The sequence below is a fragment of the Phacochoerus africanus genome, chromosome 3, assembly GCF_016906955.1.
Source record: "Phacochoerus africanus isolate WHEZ1 chromosome 3, ROS_Pafr_v1, whole genome shotgun sequence".
In the NCBI taxonomy this organism is placed as follows: Eukaryota; Metazoa; Chordata; class Mammalia; order Artiodactyla; family Suidae; genus Phacochoerus; species Phacochoerus africanus.
This window is the reverse complement of record NC_062546.1, coordinates 27,371,545-27,394,628: the sequence shown is the minus strand read 5'-3', so window position 1 is coordinate 27,394,628 and position 23,084 is coordinate 27,371,545. Positions and strand designations below refer to the sequence as shown.

The following is a 23,084-nucleotide window of genomic DNA, read 5'->3' as shown; positions in this document are numbered from 1 at the left end:
CTGGAATCGTCAGCCACAGGAATTACGGTTTTGTTTTGTTTTTCTGCCGAAGCAGGGTTTTGAATGAGGAAGTAACATGATCTGAGTTATTTTTTCCCAAGCTGAAAGGTTTTTATTTTTTCATCATGCAATAGCAGACAAAATACCATGAATCCTCTTCTGATTGGACAAAGCCACATCAGTAACTATTTTCCTGTCTCAAAGCAGCGATGTCAGTTACAACACGGCCACCAGAGACCATCAGAGCTACAGATTTCTTTTTGGAGGTTATCCTCACAGGATATGATAACAGTTTCCAGATTTAAGTCCTGCAAAACCAACTTATTCAAACAACGTCTAAGTTCAGTGTTATATTACCAGGCCCTAACAACTTAATAACAGTCATAAACAGCCACAAAGTGTCCAAATGGCATAGAAAAATTACATTAATATTTTTGGTAAATGTCCTCAGCCAACAGCAACAATCAGGCCTGGACAGTGGATGGAAATGGGGAAGGGGATGCTTAGGGTCTGACTAATAAGCAACAAAATGAAAAACACAGCATTAAATTTCTACTTTTTTTTTTTTCCTTTTACAGCCACACCTGTGGCTTATGGAAGTTCCCAGGCTTGGGGTCCAATCGGAGCTGTAGCCACTGGCCTATGCCACAGCCACAACAATGTGGGATCTAAGCCATATCTGCCACCTATGTTGCAGTTTATGGCAATGCCAGACCCTTAACTCACTGAGCAAGGCCAGGGGATCGAACCTGCATCCTCATGGAGACTAAGTTGGGTCCTTAACCTGCTGAGCCACCATGGGAACTCCCTAAGGGAACTTTCTACATACACAAGTCATACCTGGACTGAAGGAACCTCTAAAACTGCAGTGTTCTGAGTTCTTTGAAATTGGTGAATCAAAAAAGTTAGGAAAACACATGTACCTGCATGTTCATTGCAGCACTATTCACAATAGCCAAGACATGGAAACAACCCAAATGTCCATGACAGATGACTGGATTAGGAAGATGGAGTATATATACACAATGGAATACTACTCAGCCATAAAAAAGAACAAAATAATGCCATTTGCAGCAACATGGATGGAACTAGAGACTCTCATGCTGAGTGAAATATGTCAGAAAGAGAAAGACAAATACCATATGATATCACTTATAACTGGAATATAATATACAATACAAATGAATGTTTCCACAGAAAAGAAAATCATAGACTTGGAGAATAGACTTGTGGCTGCCTGGGGGGAGAGGGAGGGCGTGGAAGAGATTGGGAGCTTGGGGTTAACAGATGCAATTTATTGCTCTTAGAATGGATTTACAATGAGATCCTGCTGTGTAGCATTGAGAACTATGTCTAGATACTTAAATCACATCACAACAACGGGAGGGAAAAGTATGTATACATGTATATGTAACTTGGTCCCCATGTTGTAGAGGGGAAAAAAATAATAATTAAAAAAAAAAAAGTTAGGAAGACATGGGGGCTCCCCTCCTGCCCCTTGCAGACTCTCTGCCATCCCTCCCTTCGCAGCTGGCTCTGGCTTCTCTTGCACTCCCCTCTGCCAAGAGCAGTGCCCCTTTCTTTTGTGTCAAGGCCTCTCCATGTCCTCGAGAGCAGAAGACAAGGCCTTCCACGGAAAGGAGCCTGGTATGGTCACTCCCCCCAAATGAGATGGAGACAGCCCCAAAAGCCTGGGGAGGGGATCCTGGGAGGACACAGCTAAGCTCCTGTACCTACGGGATCCTAAGGGGCTTTGGACCTGGTGGAAGAAGAAAGTAGAGCTGGGCTAAAGTTAGTTTCCAAGAACATAGCACAGAACAAAACAAAGTGCTGTCCCTGCCCCTGGGGCCCAGAGCTCCTAGTCTCCCTGCTCTGTAGCCCTGAACTGTCCCCCTTGCTGGGGGGGGGGGGGCAGGGTGCTGGAGCAGAGACGGGGCAAAGAGAGCTCTGCCAATCTACAGGACAACCCTCCCTCTCTGGAGATAACCAGAGTGGCAAAGTCAACAAGAAAGCCTATCTCCTCAGCTGTTTGTACAAAACCTTGCTTCTTCAGTTGTTTGTTTCAGAGCTATCACTTTCTAAAGGAAATAAAAAGAAACACGTGGAGTTCCCGTTGTAGCTCAGCAGTTAGCGAACCTGACTATCATCCATGAGGATGAATGTTCGATCCCTGGCTCACTCAGTGGGTTAAGGATCCGGCATTGCCCTGAGCTGTGGTGGAGGTTGAGGACACAGCTCGGCTCTGATGTTGCTGTGGCTATGGCATAGGCTATAGCTCCAATTGGACCCCTAGCCTGGGAACATCCACATTCCTCGGTGCCACCCTAAAAAGACAAAAAGACTGAAAAAAAAAAGAAGAAGAAGAAGAAACATGTGAGGGAGTTCCCTGATGGCTCAGCAGGTTAAGGATCTGGCATTGCCACCATTGTGGCTTGGGTCATGGCGCAAATGTGATCCCTGGCCCAGGAACTTCTGCATGCCACAGGCATGGCTAATAAAAATGTAAAACACTGGGAAACACTGGGTGGACAATGGCAATAAAATTTAGCAAGCTGATGTATACATACACATTTGCCTCTTTTTTTTTTTTTTTTTGTCTTTTCTAGGGCCACACCCATGGCACATGGAGGTTCCCAGGCTAGGGGTCCAATTGAAGCTGTAGCTGCTGGCCTACGCCACAGCCATAGCAACGCAGGATCCGAGCCACATCTGCGACCTACACCACAGCTCACTGCAACGCCAGATCCTTAACCCACTGAGCAAGGCCAGGGATCAAACCCGCAACCTCATGGTTCCTAGTCGGATTCGTTAAACACTGCACCACGACGGGAACTCCCATACACATTTGCCTTATTCTAATGGCACACACTTTGTTCCCAACCACCCACTAAAAACAATTTGGAAGGAAGGAAGGGAGGGAGGGAGGAAGGGAGGTGAAAGAAAAAGAAAGGAAAAGAAAGGAAACATGAAATCTGGGCAGGCGGAGACAGACCTCATGAGCAGAAACACCCCCTCTCCAGTGCCCCCAGCTTGGCAGCCTAAAAACAGGTGGAGACAGAGGAGTTGGATTCTGTGTAAGTCCAGTGATTAGGAGTCAGGAAGGTAGGCTTCTGGAAGGGACCCTGTTTTTGCCCCTGCCTTGAAACATGCCCAGATGTGCCAGCATGGCAGTGTTCCTGGGGTTTGGGTGGTGTATTGGCAAGTGGCTCACCTGGGTTCACAGGCAGGTCTTGAGGCCCTTGCAGACCCAGGAGCAACGTGGGCAAAACTCATGAGCAGAGTGATAGCCAGTGATCAGTAGAGCACGATCCTTCACAAGGCAATAGCAGCCTGGGAGGTAGGACCAACCCAGAGCACTGCCCACTGCTTCATGTCCTTGACCTCACCCATGCCCATTCTGCTAAATGCCCAACAATCCAGTAGCCTGACCTGTGGTCCTGGGGACCTGGAATGTCCAAGTCTGGTTGACAGCCAGCACCAAATGCATCCACTTCATCCTGGATGATGAGACTCAGCTTGCCACAGCCAGGTGTGGGGGCAGGATAAACGTGAAGCCCAATATGTTGTGGCTTTGAAGTAGTAGGCACTGCTCGTCCCAGTGATGACTTCTAGGTGCCCATGTCAAAAAAGGGAGGGAAAGCCATGATCAAAGACAGGTCCAGGCCATGAAGCTGATGGCAGTACATGTCCATGGCACTGGGTGCTTAGGCAGACACTGTGGCATGTGACAGTCATGAGAATGCATGGAGGCTGCATGGAAACAGATGAGCATGGCCATGAAGGCTACAATCTTGGAGTTGAGTCCACTGAAGTCCAAAGGGGTCAGAGTACATGGAACAGAAAGCAGACAGCAGAGTGCCATGGCTGGCCTAAGCACAGGTCCCCAGGAGGCAGAAATGAGTCTTAAGTAGTCCCAGGGCAGGACTTAGTCAGACTGGAAACCATATGGCCTAGGAGGGGCCTCTGTGGGCCACCTTGCTAGGCCTCTCCTAGCTCTGTGAGGTCTATCCCCCAGCAGGTAGTACTGCAGAGGACTGGGCCACAGGTCCTCTTTAATAATCTGGGCAACGCTGTCTGCCTCTGGGAGGCTGTGCTGTGAGAACCAGCTGAAGAAACTGCGGACAGTGTTCCGGTTCCTGTGGACCAGGGCTGGGGATTCCTGGCCCTGTTGCCAGTGGATGCGACTTGCGACTGAAACCACCAGGCCAGAGGATCTGCACTCATACTCCTTCACGATCACCTTGTTCCGGAGTAGGGATTGCTCCAAAAACTGAACTTAAACTTGCAGCCGGTTCTGGCGTGCCTGAGCTCCCTCACCTCCAAATTCATCAGGTAGCAGAGAATGTCTTCGTCTTGGGGTCTGATCATGGCTGACAGCTGTGGGTGGTTCAGGAAGGCGGTAACCCAAAAGCCAGGAATATTCTGGATGATGAAGCTCCTTCGGGCTAGGTGAAACCGGCGCATGCGCCCAAACTTGCGCTCCAGGCGCAGGTAGGCCCTGTCTGCCTGGGCATTCACGGCCTCCAACTCCCAGCAGATGGCTTCCACCGGGTCCACATCTGGGCCACCAAAGTTTACGGGCCCGGGTCTTCCTGTGCCTCTGCTCCCACCTCCAGTTTCTTCTCCCTCACCAGCTTCTCCGCCACCCCCCTCTCCTCTCCCACCTGCTGCTTCCCCATGTCCACCCCCGCCTCTTCCATGAAGATGGCCCTCTCCTCCGTCTCACTTCCTCGGCCTTCCCGCTGGCTTCAGGCCGAGCCCCCCACCCTTCTGAGCCACAGGTCCCTGGGACGCCTTCCCCGACAAGGACGTCTTCGGGGCTCTGGTCAGCGGCGGCGGAGGCCGCTTCCCGGCGCTCCAGGACAAGCTGGGAGGTCCCAGGGATGGCTGTGGGCTCAGGGTACCCGCGTCCCCCCGCCTCTCGAGTCCCAGACACGGGGACCCGGCCCGCGGCGGTCTCCAGGCTCCCCGCCCCTTCGTCCACTATCACCTGCAGGAGCCTCTGGCTTGGAGGGGCTCGGGGTGCGGGAGGCACTGCGTCTCGCGAGAAGGACGGCTCGGCTGCTGGCCATCCTGGCGGCGGGATCGCGCGGCCCGAGGAGGTGCGGCAGCATGGGCTTCTCCTAGGGGGCTCGCTCTGCCCCCTTGCGCCCCCACCCCTTACCGGTTGTGATTCACTAGGGCTCCCCGGCTGCGGGTGGGCGGGGTGGCAGGGGGCTCGCCTGGGCGGGCGCCCAGGGAGAACTGGGAGTCGGTGGTGAAAATGGGGTGAAGTGCAGGGGTGTACCAAGCAAGGAATGGCTCCAAGCAGGCATCCAGAATCAGGCCCAGCACCCCCCGCCCCCGTCCCCCATCAAGGACAAATAGAATCTTCGGTCACAGCCACCACGCCAGGTGCTCCCTGCATCTGCTGTGGGCGAGTGGGAGTCGCCCAGCGCCCACACTCAACTGCGGCTTTGGGGCAGCTGTAGACACTTGGAATAAATTATTCAGGCATATGCTGAGGGCTCAAGTGGTATTCCTAGTAGAGACTGACCAGACTGAAACTTGTAATTGTCAGGCACGTGGAAGTGCCCAAAATATTTTCAGAAAAAGGTGGAAACAAGGTCCAAGTAAAAGGATCTGGGGGTCAGAGAAGGTCCAAACACTGCCAACCAGGGAGCAAGTGGACCTCTGCCTGGTTTCCCCCAACAAGCTGGATCCTCCTGGGCTGGCAGGCTGAAGGGTGAACATTGCTTCACCACATCCTAGGCCCAGGGGCCCCCTTGCCCTGTTGCAGTTCACGCATTTCACAAATGTGAACTCTAGTCTCAAGCACAGGGTCTGTGCATGGTTAAAGTAAGAGCCCGGATCGACCAACTGATCCTGCAAGTGCATCCGCACTCCTGTGATCGCAGCTCCCAAATCTGTGGCCCATGGAGGCAATACACCTGGTACAACTCTCCCTCACCAGGAAGTCCTTGCCACCTTCTCCAGAAAGCCTTTACCTTCCTCCCATCAAATGGAAAAGATAGCTTTGAGTCCCTAGACCCATTCTGGAGCATGCATCCCTAGAGTGCAAGGTGGATTCCCTTGGGGCCCTAAGGAGGGAGCTGACCCACTGGGATGGGCAGCTCATCAAGTAAATAAAATGCCAGAGATGACAGACCAGCCCACTGTCAGGGACATAAAACACCTGCTACAAACATTAACACTTAATATCCCATAAACTCCTGGGCTGGACTCTGGAGTGATTTGCACTGCTTGGCTATGGGCACTGGCTCCAGTCCACAGAAAAGCGAGCTCAGTCTGAGCCCCAGACTGGAGGAGCTCACTCAGTACACAGGACAGGGCACAGAATAGTGATGACACCTTCACTGGAGACTGGCCCAGCAATGTCAGGTGAAGCCATGTCAGTCTTTCGATAGTCTGTCTGAACCAAATGGGTAGGCATGAGCGTGGGCAGGGTCAGGTCCTGGCTCTGTCACCAGCTGTGCACCTTGGGCAATGGATGACTTTTTTTTTTTTTGGACAACCAGCATCCATTCCTCATCCTAACAGTACCCCAAATTTCCTTTAAGAAACCACTCCTCCCCTTGTCTCAGCCTTATCATTACTGGCCTATAGTGACTGGTTTGGGGATAGCATAGGACTCTGTCAAGGCTGTAAGGACAGGACATATTTACTGGGGCTTCTGTGAGTAAAAGGACTTCTCTCTCCATACAGAGCCCAGAAAGAGTCCCTTCCCATTCCTAGTCAGCAACCATGTGAGAATGACAAATCTGGAATCATGGCAGCACCATTCTCCAACACAAAGGGACAAGCCACTTTGCAGGGCCTGAGGAAGAACTCAAGACTGCACAAGATAGGGCAGAGAGACACAGGAAGGCTAAGGCCAACAGTGTTTGAGAAGATGAATTAATGCTAACCTCAAGACTGCATTCCATCTGGCCTTTTCAGTTACATAAAATTTCAGTTTAAGCCAATATGATTCTTTTGACTCTTACATCCAAGATCATTATCCAAAATGGTGATGCCACTCACCTGAAAAATCTTTCATTTCAAAGTTTCTAAGTGCTAATGTGAAGGGCTGTTACCATCCACCCTATACTCACCATCCCCTTGGGTGCTAAAGATGTCTGGAGATTCCAGTTCTTCCCCAGGCTCTCTCCAACCCCTTCCCAATCAGACAGGTTCACAACTTCCAAACACATCATTCAGAAGTTTTTAATAAACAACTTCATTATAAAAACTTTTTTTTTGGAAAATGTAATTCTGTAAAACATTGAAAAATCTACTTTAACAAAGATAGGCCCTGTGCATTTTCTAATGGCACTTATATTTTACAATTAAAAACCTTGTTTTATATAAAGCCAAAAATACTCCAAGAGGTTATTCACTGTGTTTACAAAGTGCTAGAAGGTTTTGTCTTGTATTTTTCTCTCTTTAAATAATCTGGCGTTACGAAAGAGTGGCTCCAAAGCCGTGACCACTGGCAGGGAGGGAGGTGCATGAAGTGGTGTTTCAGGAGTTCTAGTGCCAAACAGTAAGAGGTGGAGAGGTGCATTATGGGGAGAATCAGCTAAGGAAGGTGACTTACATCTGAAGAAATGGAACTGGAGTGCTTCTTCCGAACCCCTCCATAGAGGCACTAGATTACCACGGTGGATTCTTCTCCTGTCAGAACCAGTACACGCCTTTCCCTCGCCTCAGACCCTACTGTCCAGTGGTGAGGCCACAGCCAATTCCTTCCACAGCAGGTTCAGAGCTCCAGGAGAGGCCAGGGTGGGGTCCCAGAGGAATCTGGACTTTTCTGGCCAACACCTGCCTAAGGCAAAGTTTCTTATTACATAAATATCCTTGTTAAAAAGCAAAATATTGATCCTGTACAATATAAACTGTTAAAAAAAAATCGTGCTAAAAACAGCTCCTAGATAAAAGGGGAGGTGGAGAAGGGGGTGGAGAAACACAGCTACCAAAAAGGTGGGTGAGGGATTTAAAGGGCTACTAGGGGAAATTTTAGGGCAGTGGGAGAATTTCAACTTAGGACAACATCTACGAGCAAAAAAGTAATCACACCTGCTTCCCAGATTTCCATTAACAAAATGCCATCGGTAAAAGGTTGGGAGGAAAAAAATCATTGGTGTTCCTTCCCCCACCTATCCCTTTCACCTCCTGAAGATGTGCGCAGACCCTGAGCTGACAGAGCTTGGCATGCTATTCCCTGGTCCCCAGGACTGCACTCAACCCTGATCAGCTCCCGTACAAGGGGGCCGGCCGGTGCCTACAGCTGTTCAGGGCAGCTCATCGCGGATGGAGGTTGGAGGTGGTGGGGAAAGGGAACGTCACCCCTCTTTCCCAGTCCCTGTTTGGTCTCTGCCAATATGCCGTGGCTCCAGTCCTGGGCAGAAACCCCTAGGCTCTCATGGCCTCAGTAAGGGTACTGAAGTGAATTTGGTACTGAAGAGGATAAAGCTATTCTTATCCTTTGAACAACCAGGCCAAGAGGATTTTTTTTTTTTTTTTTTTAATTTTGGGAAGAGAAGTTTAAGAAATAGCTGGGTGGCTATGGTCCAAAAAAAAGTGAAGGCAGATGTTCCTCTGCACCAGCGAAGTTCACAGTGATAGGAAAATTCCTTGTGGATGGTAAGGGCATGAAGGAAGAGGAAAGGAGGAACAGGACAAAAAGGGGTGGGAGCAAGGCCCCAGTTATAAGGTTTTAAATAGTTACTTTGCCTGTCCTATGAGTTTCCCAGCATCACTAACAGGAGAGAGAATTCAAGGAAGGAACTGGAAAGAGCAGGCAAAGAGGTGACTGCTCTGATAGCCCAAGATTTTATATATTCTATGGCCAGAGGCCCACCTGCCTCTGTAAACAAAAGGTGCGGGGAAGGTGGGGGGGGGGGGCAGGGTTGCTGGGTCTAGTGATGAAGATCATAGACAAGGAGAATGGCATCACCGAGTCCTGCTTGGAGCCTCACATACCATTTCCTATATACGAGTCCCAATAACATGCACAGCATGCAGGAGGTGCCTGCGTACCAAGGCGGACGCTTTTAAAAGTAAACCTTAATTAGTCCCTGGGACTCACTGAAACTAATTTTTAGAAGCAAATCACCTAGTCTGATTCTAATCTTGCCAGACATCTTTATATCTGGCTTTGTCTTATTCTTTTAAAAAGGTATCCCAAGCTAGCCTACCTAAATTAAAACACGATTATTCACTCCACATTGCTTCCAATCAAAGGCCAGGGAGCTACATTTTAAGGCTTTCACCTCACAGAAAGAGTACTGGCCTGGGCTGAAGCAGAAGCCTGGGTCTTAGACCTGCTCAGTTCCTGATGATAAACCAAAGTGATTTCTACATGGAAAGAGGAAGTGGGGGGAGGACTTGGAAGAGGCTGAGGCAGTTCCTTGGTAGTTTGTCCTGAAACCCTAGTGGAGAAGCCAGTATGAGGCACCTGCTCAGAGAAGTGCCTGGAAACTGCTGGCTGCATCTGTAGGAGTTAACAGTAAAGAGGTAGAAGTGTGTTTCTGAATAAGAGTGGAAGTGTCTCAAGAGGACCCCATATTGGTAGTCCCTGAGCTGCCTCCCTTCCACGAGTGGGAAGAGCGAAGCCCATGCAGAACGAGATGAAGCAAGGATGGGGTTCAGCTGGCCAAGAGCTGTGCTGTCTGTGGCAGGGAGCCCCCAAGTCAGACAAGAAGAACTAATCATCTGTTGCAAGCAAACTTGCTGAGTACTGGGGGGCAAAACTGAGAGGGGCCACAAGAGGAAGGTAGAAATTCTTTGATGGCGAGCAGAGAAGCCTATGCACAGTGGCTCTGAGTTTCACAAGGACTGCAAAGTGGAAGAGAGAGGAGGAACACTGTGGAGAAGAAAAAAGTTTGGTATGGGAGGCAATGATGAATACCCAGAGGTTAGGACTCAATTATCTGCCCAGTCCTAACTTTCTGAAAACTCTTCTTCCAGCAATTCCACAACTTCCTAGAAAAGGGACAGGTAGGAGAGAGACAAATGAGCAGTTCACACCCTCTCCTTCGCTATCCACACCAGCCTAGAACTCTCCTCCCTCCCCCCAAAACGAATGATAACAGCTCATGATGTTCAGGGTGAGGATTAGGGAATGCCTTTCATTTCCTCCCCTCTCCAGTTCAAAAGGAGGGTGAGGGGTCATGATGTACGTGGAGAAAAACAGAATTGCAGACCTGTGAGAAAACTGCTCCAATCTTCTTGCCTGTCTCCTGTGGACACTGCTGGGGAAGGCAGGAACAGACACAGTCACGGAAGATGGCAGAGACTGAAGCAGTCCAAAGTCAGTTTATTTCCCCACAGGGGAAAAATGTGACCTCAAGTGAAGAGAAGTCAGCGAGACCCGACTCCGCCTTGTAAACAGGGCTCCAGTTAACACCAGGTACCGAATGGTTCCGGCTGGTGCCAACTGGAATGGACTGGTGGGAATGGATTCACAGAGTGTAAACAATGTTCACTGCAATCATTCTAAGGCTAACAGCTCAGCAAGGGAGGTGAAATGGTGTGTCTGAGGCGACTGTGTAAACGGTACCGTTGCTGGAAAACACTGACTGAAAATGGAGGTGTTAGGACAGGAGGGATGGCGGTGATGGGGAAGAACAGAGGCCCCCTCTCCTGCCCGTTGGCTGGATGCAGGCGATGGACGCTGTGCAGCGGGGCCGACCAACTGCTGTGGGGTCTGCAGGCTGGGACCAGAAGGCGGGCTTCTTGGGCTGTTTCTCTCGAGGTCATCCAAAGTAAAACCCTCTGTGTCTCCAAGAGACCTCTCCCTTCTCCAAAGAGAAGGAAGTTCTGACACTGTGGAGAGGGAGAGGGCTAAGTGTGGCTCCCGATTCAGATTAAAAAAAAAAAAAAAAAGGTAAAAATACCTGAAGTCCTATTGTATGAGATCTTTTCATGGGGTTCAGGCTCAAGGCTCCTCCTAGAACTGATCCTGGAGTCTGAGCCCTCAAACCAAGTGCTCCATATAGATACTGGAATTTTTTCTTTTTGAACCCAGCTCTGAAAGCTCAGCTGCCTTCACAGGGGATGCAGATAGGGTAGGTACTGAGGCTCCCTGACAGAGCCGAGACTGAGCTGAAGGCCTTCTCGGGGCTACTGGAATGCCTGGTGGAAACGAGGCAGGGTGGTGGTGCTCAGGCCAGAGGTGAAGACAGGAGGCAAGGAGTGTAGAGGCCCAAAGTTCAGGGGTCCCCCAGCTCCTGGGGAATCTTGAGGCTGAGCTTGCAAAGTGGTGAGCAGGGGCTGTGCCTCGGCCTGGGAGTAGCCCATAACCAGGCCTCCAGTGGCCCCGGGTGGATTACATGGGGGCAGATTGAGAGGAAGAAAGCCCAGTAAGTGGGAGAAGTCCACGTTAGCAGCGCAGAGGGCCTCAGAGAGGTTGGCGGGGCTCTTGGTAAGCAGTGCTTCATCTAGGAGGGCCGCAGCTGCCGCCGGCTGAGGTGAGGCGGGCTGGGGTTCAGCGGATGAGAGAGACAGGCTTCCAGGAAGCTCCGCCAAAAAACTATCCACCTCCACTTTGGGCAATTTGTCGGGCAAGTATGAGGTAGATCCAAGCTGGTATTTTGGAGGAAGCTGAGCTGGGGAAGAGATAGGTGAAGATTCCAGAGGGTAGCTCATACCCATGGGCAGCGTGTTGTGCACCAAGGAGTGTGGCACGCCCGCACTGGGCATGGTGGGGATGTGGGCACCATACATGCCCATGGGCAACATGCCAGGGAAGGCCTTGGCCCCCATCACGTCCCGAGAGGCCATGCACAGCACAGGGCTCAGCTCTTCCTTCACGTTGACTGTGGAACTGCAGCTGAGTAGGCCTAACATGTCCACTGGTTCTGTCTTGATCTTGAGCAGCTCCTGTGAGTGGCTCTTCTTGACATGACGTGTCAGGTGGTCTTTGCGGCCAAATCGCTGGGCACAGTACTGGCACAGAAAGTCCTTCCGGCCTGTGTGGACCACCAGGTGCCGTCGCACATCCTTACGAGTATAGAATCGCCGGTCACAGTGGTCACAGGGGTGCTTCTTTTCCTTGGCACCGCCTGCTACCCGGCGTGAGTGGGCCTTCAGGTGCTCTAGCAGGGCCTGGGTACTCTCGAAGGTCTGCAGGCACACCTTGCAGCTGAGGTCACCACTGCTGGCAGCATGCATGGCCAGGTGGCGCCGGTAGCCCAGCTTTGTATTATAATTCTTACCGCACTCAGAACAGTGGAGGGCCTCTTTGTTGGGGTCGTGGGTTTGCAGGTGGTTTCGCAGATGGTCCTTGCGATGAAACATCTTATCACAGTACATGCACTGGTGGGGTTTCTGGGCTGAGTGGGTGGCCATGTGCCTGAAGGGAGGGATGAAGGATAGAGAAGACAGGAGATCACAAGCGCTGGTGAGACAGCTGAGTTATCCATTAACAGGAACTAGACACAAAAATTATTGTGGAGCCATGCAATGGAATGGAATACATGCCAACTACATTCCATAGAAGACATCCTTGTCCACCTGAGAATCACATATGTACCACTATTCTTTGCAGCATTGATTTTAGTAGCAAAAAATCAGAACTATTTAAATGTCTGTCAACAGGGGAGTTCCCATGTGGCTCAGTGTTTAACAAATCTGACTAGTGTCCACAGGGACATGGGTTTAATTCCTGGCCTTGCTCAGTGGGTTAAGGATCCAGTGTTGCTGTGAGCTGTGGTGTAGGTCAAAGATGCGGCTCGGATCCTGTGTCGCTGTGTTTATGGCAAAGGCCGATAGCCGTAGCTCTGACTGGACCCGTAGCCTGGGAATCTCCATATGCCGAGAGTGCGGCCCTAAAAGGACCAAAAAAAAGTCTGTCAATAGGGAACTGGTTAAATAAGTTACTCTGGAGTTCCCACCATGGCTCAACGGAAACAAATCCGAGTAGCACAAGGACACAGGTTCAATCCCTGGCCTCGTTTGGTGGGTTAAGGATCTGGTATTGCTGTGAGCTGTGGTGTACGTCGAAGACACAGATTGGATCCCACATAGACTGGCAGCTGTAGCTGCTATTCGACCCCTAGCCTGGGAACTTCCATGTGCTGTGGGTGCGGCCCTAAAAAAGACAAAAATAAATAAATAAGTTATTTTAAGTCAATAAAATGACTCAACTCTTTTTTTTCTTTTTGGCCATGACCATGGCACGTAGAGTTTCCTGGGGCAGGGACTGAACCTGTGCCACAGCAGTGACCCGAGCCACAGCAGTGACAATACCAGATCCTTAAGCTGCTGAGCCACCAGGGAATTCCCCAAAATGACTCAACTTTTAAAAATAATGGCAGCTTTAGGAGTTTCATCATGGCACAGCTGAAACGAATCTGACTAGGAACCATGAGGTTAGTGGGTTCAATCCCTGGCCTCACTCAGCGGGTTAAGGATCTGGCATTGCTGTGAGCTGTGGTGTAGGCCGGCAGCTACAGCTCCGATTCCACCCCTGGGAACCTCCATGTGCCATGGGTGCGGCCCTAAAAAGACAAAATAAAACATAAAAATAATGGCAGCTTTATATGTACCACAGGTAACAATTTCCTATATAGGTTAGGTGGAAAAAAGCTATGAGACGGAATAGTGCATATGGAATGGTACTATGCATATGAAAAGAGGGAAGATATATGTATATGTTTGCTTATATGTGCTCAAAATATTCCTGGAAGGATACACAAGAAACTGACAACACTGGCTGCCTATGGGGAGGAGAAATGAACAGCTTTTATGAGTGTGACAAGAGAATTTTCATTGTGTACTTTTTGGGTTTTTTGGGTTTTTTTTTTTCTGTCTTTTCTATGGTCACACCACCAGCATATGGAGACTCCCAGGCTAGGGGTCTAATCGGAGCTGTAGCTGCCAGCCTACACCAGAGCCACAGCAACACCAGATCCGAGCTGCGTCTGCGACCTACACCACAGTTCACAGCAATGCCAGATCCTTAACCCACTGAGCAAGGCCAGGGATCGAACCTGAAACCTCATGGTTCCTAGTCAGATTCGTTAACCACTGAGCCATGACGGGAACTCCTATTGTGTACTTTTTGAATTTTGAATTATGTGAATGTACTTCCTATGCAAGAAAAAAGTGTATACACAAAAATTTAAATGACACAATAAAGGGAAAATGAAATACATCTAAACTTCCTGATCTGGAACAATTTCCCAAGATATAGGGAGCCAAGTAAAAAAAAGGAAGTTCAATATAGCATGTGTAATACAATCTCCTGTGAAAATAAAAAGGGAAGGGAATACATGTTTGAATGTCTCAGCAAGGATACAAAAAAACTGACCCCACCGGTTGCCTCTGGAGAGGAGAATAGTGGCTTCGAGTGCAACAATTCATTTTTTAACTGCACGTCCATTTGTACCATTTAAATTGTCTGCCATGTAAAGCAGCAACATTTAAAAAAATGCTTTTGTCATACCGTACCTCAGTGTCCCTTGATTTACCAGCTCCTGCTCCTATCTGGCTGGAAAGCAGCTCAGAATCCAGGAACTGCAATCCAGAGCTCCAGAGTACATTCAGAAGCAACTCAGCAAGACTTTAGGGTCCCAAGGTTTGCAAACCTTGTGTGAGCCGTGTCATTAACCTTGCTCTCCATAAAAGGCTGAAGCAGACGGTAGCCCCACCCACCAGTCAGTAAATAGCAGAGGCTGAATTTGAACACAGATTTTTTTGTGTGTGTGTCTTTTTTTTGGAGGGGGGGGCTGCACCTCTGGCATATGGAAGTTCTCAGGCTAGGGGTCGAATCAGAGCTACAGCTGCCAGCTATAGCCATAAACACAGCAACACAGGATCCGAGCCACGTGTGCAACCTACACCACAGCTCATGGCAATGCCAGATCCTTCACTCACTAGTGAGGCCAGGGATCGAACCTGCACCTTCACGGATACTAGTCAGGTTCATTACTGCTGAGCAACAACGGGAACTCCAACACAGACCTTCCTGAGAACTACCTAGGTTCACTCAGATATGCCACAGCTGTCTCCAGCATAGCACCCAGTGATCCTTTCTACCTGGAGGTTATCAATCATACCCATTACCCTTATACTACATGTGAGTCCTCACACCTATAATGGTTTCTACTAACCTCCTGTGACATAACTGACATAATGTATGAAGAGGGAGGTGCTAAGTGATCCACAGTCTACTTCCCTCATTTTGCAGGAGAGGCAACTAAGGCCCAAAGTAGTTTAGTAATTCACCTAAAGCCATATGGTGACTAGGGGTGGAGTCAGGACTCCTGTCTCCTGGTCCAGGACCTTTCCTGTAGGCTCTCACTACACTCAGACTGTCAGTAAGAAAATCTAAGAGGACAGCCCAACTACACACAGGAGCGCAGAGAATCAAAACATTCCTGAAAACCAGAGAACTGTTATGGGGGCCAGCCTGGTCACACCCTACCCTGTTACCTATTTTAGTTCCTTTCTATCAACTCTTTTCTACACCCGGAACTGAGGCTTCTGTGGTCATCTTGTTCATGTATTTACTTGTTTGCTCGCTATCCCTGATATTAAGACAGTAAACACAAGGATGGCCAGCACCCTCATCTATCTGGCTCACTGTTCTGTCCCTATCACTGAACACTATGCCTGGTATGTAGCAGGAGCTCAATAAATTAGAGCTGAGAGATGAATAAGTGTGCATCAGGTGGTCTATCTCATTGGTAAAGGGCAGTTTCATGGTCCTCTGATGGAAAGGCAAGGATAAAATCGAAATTACATCCAAGCAGGGACCCTCCCTTCAAAGCTGCTCCACTATATCTGCTTTACACCAATGCTTTCACGTTTCATTACACTTTAGTATGAGTTCTTGGGCTTACAAGTTTCAGGAAAGCCTCTGACCCAGAGGACACCATCATCTAAGTGGCAGAGGCACTGCGGGACCTAAGAAGCTATATGACGTTGTAAGTTATGTCTCTACTCTGTGTACTTTAAAATTTATAGATTGGTCCAGAGGATCTCCTTTTCCTTCTAAACTTCTAAGACTGATTCCTAATTTCTAGCTACTATTCTCACCATTACCTGACATAGACAGGGAAAATAGCATAGGCATACCACAGAGATATTGCAAGTTCTATTCCAGACTACCGCAATAAAGCGAGTATCACAATAAAAGGAGTCACACAAATTGTTTGGTTTCCTAGTGTATATAAAAATTATGTTTACATTATACTGTGGGCTATTAAGTGTGCAATAACATTATGTCTAAAAAATACAATGTATATACCTTAATGAAAAAATACTTCATTGCTGAAAAGTGCTAAGCATCATCTGAGCCTTAGGCACATTGTAATTTTTTTTTTTTTTTGACCATGCCTGCTGCACGTAGAAGTTCCTGGGCCAGGGATCAAACCCATGTCATAGCAGTGACCCTAGCCACTGCAGTGACAGTATCAGATGCATCTCAAGGGAACACTGAAGCCAAAATCTTTTTGCTAGTGGTGGGTTTGAAATATTGTGAGAAATACCAAAATGTGACAGAGACATGAAGTGAGCAAATGCCATTGGAAAACTGGGCCAACTGTCTTGACTCAGAGTTGTCCTAAACTTTCAATTTGTAAAAAACACAGTATCTGTGAAATACAATAAAAATGAAATATGCCTGTATTGAAAAAAATTCAGTCTCGTTTGTTCATGGCTGTCTGATACTGTACCCGTTAGATTCTAATGTTTGAATAAAAATACCACCATTATTCTTTAGTGTGTGACCTCAAACGGTTGGCAACAGGGTACATTTACAGGAAAACTAGCCTCCACTCCTCTGCTACAGATAAAGCCCCACACTCAGTGGAGTCTCTCTGGCTTTATCCTCCAGGAACCTCAGGGCACAAAGAGGTATGGAAGTGTCACCTACCTATACAGCTTGTACTTGGAGGCAAAAGCCTTGCCACAGTGCAGCTGAGGGCAGCTATACGGTCTCTGCTCTGGATGGGGGAGGCTGTGAGGCCTCAGCTTCTCCCCATTTGAGAAGGGTGTCCCCGATATTTCACATTGGCACTTCACTTGACTCTCCGCCTCCCGGCCCCGAGGCCTGGGAACTAGTTTCCAGCCCACTTCCTCCTCCTGCTTTGCATCTTGAATCCAGGGGGGGACGCTGGTGAAAAATGTGGTCATGGCAAGGCTAATGGCGAAGGGCCATGTTATTGAGAAAGCCTCCCCATCAGCTCCACAGGGCTCTCTGTTCTGTCACAGCCTCCAACGCAGCCTTCAGAAAACAATCTCTTCACCTGAAACATCAGAACACCTGGTGTTAGGGAGCCCAGTACCATGAAAACATGGGCTCTGGAGGCAGACAGATCCCCACCCCGTCCCAGCCGTTCTACTTAGAAGCCATGCGAATTACTTACTTCCCCGTTTCATCATTTTCAAAATGGGCTTAATAATCTCCTATATCATAAGAATGTTCTGAGGCTTAAATGAGATAATAAATGTAAAGCACTCAGCAGAAGGCTGGACCCCTAGTAAGTGTTTAGTGGTAATTATTATCAGTAGTACCACCTAGGCTAATAGGAAACAGGATAATCAAAGGAAGTGAAAGCCCTAAACTCCAAACTTTCCCTTCTAACTTCACTTTAATATCCTTTCCACTAAATTTAGAGATAGCAGCACCTCCTCCTCACTTTCTACAATTCTCTTCCTCATAGAGGTGCTGAGAAGCAATAAAATGCCCAAAAGGCAACAGAGGAGAAAGAAGAAGCCTTTACTTAGGAAATTTACACCCTGGAAAGTCAGCCCCTGCACCAGATGCTCTTCTTAGCAGTGCATCAACATCAAGAGGTTCTGTCTGAGGAGGCAACAGCAAACTCAGCATTTCCACTAAACCAGTACTGGTCCTATCCTGCCCTCCACCATGACTCTGGGTCTCTTGGTCTCAGGGCCCAAACCATATTTCTCAGCAGTCTGTCCAACACCCAAGGTGTTGAGGGGCCCCTCCTGCAGACCCTCATAGAACACATGTAATTCTCTATCATGAGCAGGTAACATACCTGCATTAGAACTTAAGATTCCATCACTAAATGCTGATTCTTTGAGAGTTCAGATCATATCTCTTTCATCTCCATACACCCAGCAGCTAAAAAATGACTTTCAACTTTCTTTTTTCTTTCTTTTTTTTTTTCTTTCTTAGGTCCGCACTTGCGCCATATAGAGGTTGCCAGGCTAGGGGGTCACATCGGAGCTACAGCTGCTGGCCTGTGCCACAGCCACATCAGATCCGGGCTGCGTCTGCGACCTACACCATAGCTCACGGCAACACCAGATCCTTAACCCACTGAGTGAGGCCAGGGATCAAACCCACAACCTCATGGTTCCTAGTCGGGTTTGTTTCCACTGTGCCACGATGGGAACTCCTCAACTTTGTTTTAGATGAGTAAATCAGTCACTGAATGCAAGTTGATTTTCATAGGCTAACATGCTCAGGAAGTTCTGCTTTAACCTGAGTTCCTAAGTGGGGAGCCAATATCCTGGAAGTCTAATCCTTTCTCTCAGGTTGGAGCAGGGAGGGTGCTACAGCAAAGGTGACATGACTTCTTTCCTGACATCAACTCAAAGGAAGAGAGGATGGGCATTATTGTACAGATTCTCAAAAGGTAGACAAGAAACCCACATTCACACTCACAAGCTCATCACAGATTGCCAATTGCAGTGCAACTTGCTACAACAGGGAGATTTCCTTTGAAAAGGTCATGCCAAAATTTGGTCATGAGGCTTTGCCATGTGAAGGGAGCAAAGGGGGTATATGGAGATTGTCCACGAGAATCTGGGGAGGGCTCCAACCACACAGACTAGCTGTGGGCCAAAGAATGCTTGCTCAGCTCATTAGCACCTGCTGCTTACAGTGACCATTCAACCAACAGGCTGGCGGTGAACGAGATGATGGGATCAGCGGGTTCATGCCTGAGAGAGCTTTGCTCATCAACATGAGCTACGTCCTGTTCACGAACCATTCCCCTTGTTGAAGAAACACTGCAGTGTAATATGATAAACATTTCCCCATCACGAGTGGAGATTTGCCTAGAAAGATCTGCACAAAGGTGGCCACGTTTTGCATGAGTCACGTGCTAGCACTAAAAACTAGTCCCACTTGAGCCTTTGAGTCATCGTGGCATATTTGCCTGCTTCGTGATAAACCTCAAAGGCTCTGACGTCTGGCTTTCATTGTTTAAGTCCCCTCCTTCTCTGAAAGGGTGGAATTACCTGTTTATAATACCAGTGATTACCAGGCAGCTTGGAATTGGGTAGAGAGTGAGCCCAAATTTGAACATCTAGTCTGCAGGGAATTTCCCCTATCTTCAAAGTCAAATTCTGCCCCCCTCTGATATCTGAAATCATGCACCTCAGCCTCTGGAAAGTTGGGAATGACAGCCAGAGGGAAGCAAGCTGCATCACTGATGTGAGGGGAGCCTAGCCCTGGAAATTCCACACAAACTCAGAAAGAGAACGGTACGTCCCCCACCTCCCACACGTCTACCTCATCTGTTCTCCTGAACAAGCACAAACAAGACACAGTAGTTTAGAATGCTTGCTACTGAAAGAGTGAGTAACGGGGCTTCTAGGAAAGAGGCTGGTGGTGGCTAAGAAGAGCTCACGAGGTTGTACTGAGGGAACGAAGGAGGAAAGCAGCAGCCATGTGCTTGCCTTGATCTGCATTTAATGGGGCCAGGGCTTTGGTGTTACCTTACTTAGCAACTCCTCTAGGAATCCAGTTTCTCTCCCTCTGTCCTTGTCGGCAAACTCTTCTCATACAGGAAGATTCCTGGCTCTCTCCCACATTATCCAAAGGCCTATTCTTTCAGGCTTCTTTTTTTTTTTTTTCCGGGCCGAACCCACGGCATATGGAGTTTCCCAGGCTAGGGGTCGAATCGGAGCTGTAGCCACTGGCCTATGCCACAGCCACAACAATGCGAGATCCAAGCCATGTCTGTGACCTACACCACAGCTCATAGCAACGCCGGATCCTTAACCCACTGAGCGAGGCCAGGGATTGAACCTGAATCCTCATGGATCCTAGTCGGGTTCGTTAACTGCTGAGCTATGAAGGGAACTCCCCCCTTCAGGCTTCTTCCTTGGCATAACTGAAAAAATTCTGCTTCCCTCTCAAAGCTGCTCTTCTGGTCACACACTCTAACCTTAACAACTCTAGAAGCTGACAGAACCTGTTCCCATAAAACAAACACAATCAATCCCTCCCAGTTACTGGTACAACTCAGTATAGTTTCATCCTAAGATTCCTTCTGGCACCTAATCTGAAGAGGGAGGTATCATGGAAAGAACCTTGGACTTGCTATCAGAAGAGCTGCCACTTATGGGCTGTGAAACCATGGGCAGGTTATTTTCTTTCTCTGAACCTCGGTTTCCTCAATTTCTAAAACAGAGATTATCCTCCTTATCTATAATATCCTCATGGAAAGTTCAGTGAAACACTCCTGAAATGTCTGACATAAAATGTGTGAATACAAACAGTCCTGTCTCTGAGGTCTAAACTGTGTCTCCCTCTCTACCGCACAGGGCCTGGATGGTACTTCTTTTTTTTTTTCTCCCTTAATGTTACTTCTCAGGCCTGAGTGAGTTTCCTTCCCTTCCCAACATCTCCCCAGAATGCATCCTTCCCCTCTTCCCCAAGCAATTCACCCTCAGCACATCCCCCTAGCCAGTCCCTCTTGCTTTATCTTCCTCCAGCACCATATCCTGGGCCAGAGTTCTCTCACTTTAGGAATCTCTTCTATTATTAAGGCTCCATACCACAAATACAAATGCTTACTAAAAAACTCTGTATGGCTCTCTCTGGAAGCTGAAAAGAGACAAACTGCTCCCTTGTCTGTCTGTCTTCTGTTGTGTGCCACGATGCCTGCTGCCCTCTGATGAAACTATAGTTTTTATGGAGTTACATCATCTCTATAGAAACTGTGTTCTTTCTCCATTATTAGCCTGTTTCCTCATCTGCAAAACTAAAAATACTTACCTCACAGGTTTGTTGTAAGGATTATTTTAGTCAGGTACGCAAAGGGCTCAGCATAAGGCTTGGTTTGCTCTAAGCACCCAACAAAAGGCGGCTATTATCTTTGCCTTTGTATTGAGTTGCAAGTTCCCACCTTCCGTTGCCACAGTTGAATTCTCCCAAACCACCCCTAAACTGTTGAGAAATAGCCCCCCTGCAGCAAGGAAAGGGTTAATCTCTAAGTGTTCTTAACTAGAGAGACACACAGAGGATTAACAGCTCCACTTCAGTGACTACCCTAAAATAGCTTTTATCCCTCCTGCCCAAGAGCTACTTGGGGATCTGAAGAACTCAATTCAACACCTGCCGAGGAGGAAACACACCCAGGAACTTTCCTTGGGGTGGACAGAATCTTCCCTTAAGCAGAACTCAAAACAGCAAGTGGGAAATTATAAATAGACTTAAGAGATTAAAAAAACAGGTCCTGACCTGGGCATTAGAAACAAATCCCAAAGACACACTGACTGGCTGGAAAACAGTGAGAGGAAAAAGGCGAATGGGAATAGCTGCCCCACTCACTTACTCACTCACACACACACACTCCAGAGTGGTGGGAGAATTAAATTACAGGGAGGCTGGAGTGTCTCAATGACTTGCATCATTCCAAGAGACATCAAACAGGATTAACAGGGGTTGGATTTACTCTCGGGCTGCTAGTTCTTCTGTCAGTGTAGATGGGCCCTCTTTGGAGTCTCTTTGATTCACTATTTCCTCTGATTCCCACTGCCTCCCACTCCTGAGAAGGCCTTGAGCAAATGGCTGCAACTCACTACAGCCCCATTTTCAGGAATGGGGAAACCTGATTAGACTTCCCACCCCAACCTGGAGGCCTCACCTTGGGGGTAGGGTTAGAAACCCCAGGCCAGACTATTTCAGAGTCCCAGGCAGACAGGTGGGAATACACACAAGCCAGCAAACAGGTACACTTGTAGGTGAAAACATCAACAACTCCCTACACCTGAGGTCCCCTTATCTTGCAGCTTACAGGTCCCTTTCCCCGACCCAGCTGGGGCCATAGCCTGGGACAGAATTTGCAGGGAACCCCCTGGCTCCTGGGCAGTTTCTAGACCACCATAAAGCGGGCAGGCGTGTTAAACGCCTTAGCTGGGAGGGCTGGGGGTGGACGGCTGCCAGGCCAGGGACAGAAATTCGGGTTTCAGGGATGAGAGGGAGGGAGGAGCAAGTTATCTGGGTCCCTAAGAGGAACCCACCGACCCGCAAAGAAAGAGACGGTGTGGAGGGAGCAGGGCGGATTACCAAGGGCTGGTAGGTTAAAGGGGCTAAAAGCGAATTCCCTGAATTTCAAGACTCTCAAAATGGTACTGGGTGTAAGCTGTCTAGGGCTTGGGGGTTACGACCCTCGAGAAGGGGTCTCTGCATAGGGCTCATGTGGGTTTCCCAGAACCAAATATTTGGGAAAAGGCTCAAAAAGGGCTATGTGGTTGCGGGGAATAGAACAGAAGGGAAAGAGCGCACTATTTGGAGTAGGAAAGGGGGTTATGTGGGTCCGGGTAGGCGTGTCTAAAGGGAGGGAGCAGGTGCAGCTTATCTGCGTCCCCCAGACCCGAGTTCCTAGTAAGGTCAGCAGCGCGTTATCTGGGTCTCCAGGGAGCCTGGGGGTCGGGAGTGGGTGACCCCCCCCCAGGGCTACATCTCCAGGTCTCGGAAAGGAGGGGGGCAGAGGGTTTCTTCGGGTACCCCAGACCCGGATATCGGGTCCGGGGAGAGTTTTTGTCTCCCTGGGGCCTATCTGGGTCCGCGCTGGAGCAAAGGGGACCTCGGGTCGGGGGTGTGGGCGACCGCGCTGAGGGGCCCGCGATGAGGGGCGCCGCCGCTCTGGGAGCCGGGAGCGCGGGCGCAGCAAGACGGCCTCCCGCCCCGCTCCCCGCCGTCCCCCGGGGCCCTCGTCGGCACTCACCGCGCTCGGGGCCCCGCGCTGCGGGCCGGGCCGCGCTCGGGCTCCGCCAGGCCCGCTCAGGCCCCGGTAGTGGCGGCGGTCGGGCCATTGTGCGGTGCATTGTGGGAGCCGCGCGAGCGGGAGCTCGGGCAGGGGAGGGGGCGGTGCCGCGGGCTCTCT

General features: G+C 49.2%; 2 protein-coding genes across 5 annotated transcripts; both read right to left on the bottom strand.

Annotated features, from left to right (window-relative positions):
• Positions 1-2,804: 2,804 nt before the first annotated feature.
• LOC125121866 (putative testis-specific Y-encoded-like protein 3) lies at positions 2,805-5,335 on the bottom strand (the record flags this gene model as incomplete). The annotated part of the gene is given in 4 exon segments (XM_047770181.1): positions 2,805-4,251; positions 4,254-4,599; positions 4,602-4,720; positions 4,723-5,335. Coding segments are annotated over 4 exon segments (1,404 nt in total), but the record flags the coding sequence as incomplete, so codon positions are not given.
• A 1,851-nt stretch (positions 5,336-7,186) lies between these two features.
• Positions 7,187-23,066, bottom strand: PLAGL2 (PLAG1 like zinc finger 2). 4 transcript variants are annotated; one of them, XR_007133878.1, is made up of 4 exons: positions 22,926-23,066; positions 16,865-17,237; positions 10,188-12,337; positions 7,187-7,807 (listed from the first exon to the last, which is right to left on the bottom strand). XR_007133878.1 is itself a non-coding variant. In XM_047771352.1 (3 exons), exons 2-3 carry the CDS (start codon positions 17,122-17,124, stop codon positions 11,107-11,109), a joined length of 1,491 nt encoding a protein of 496 aa, XP_047627308.1. In that variant the 5' UTR covers positions 17,125-17,237; positions 22,926-23,066; the 3' UTR covers positions 7,187-11,106. The 4 variants fall into 4 exon arrangements, 2 of the variants coding, with proteins under 2 accessions (XP_047627308.1, XP_047627309.1); XR_007133879.1 differs by having other exon boundaries at positions 7,187-7,803; XM_047771352.1 differs by having other exon boundaries at positions 7,187-12,337.
• Positions 23,067-23,084: the final 18 nt, after the last annotated feature.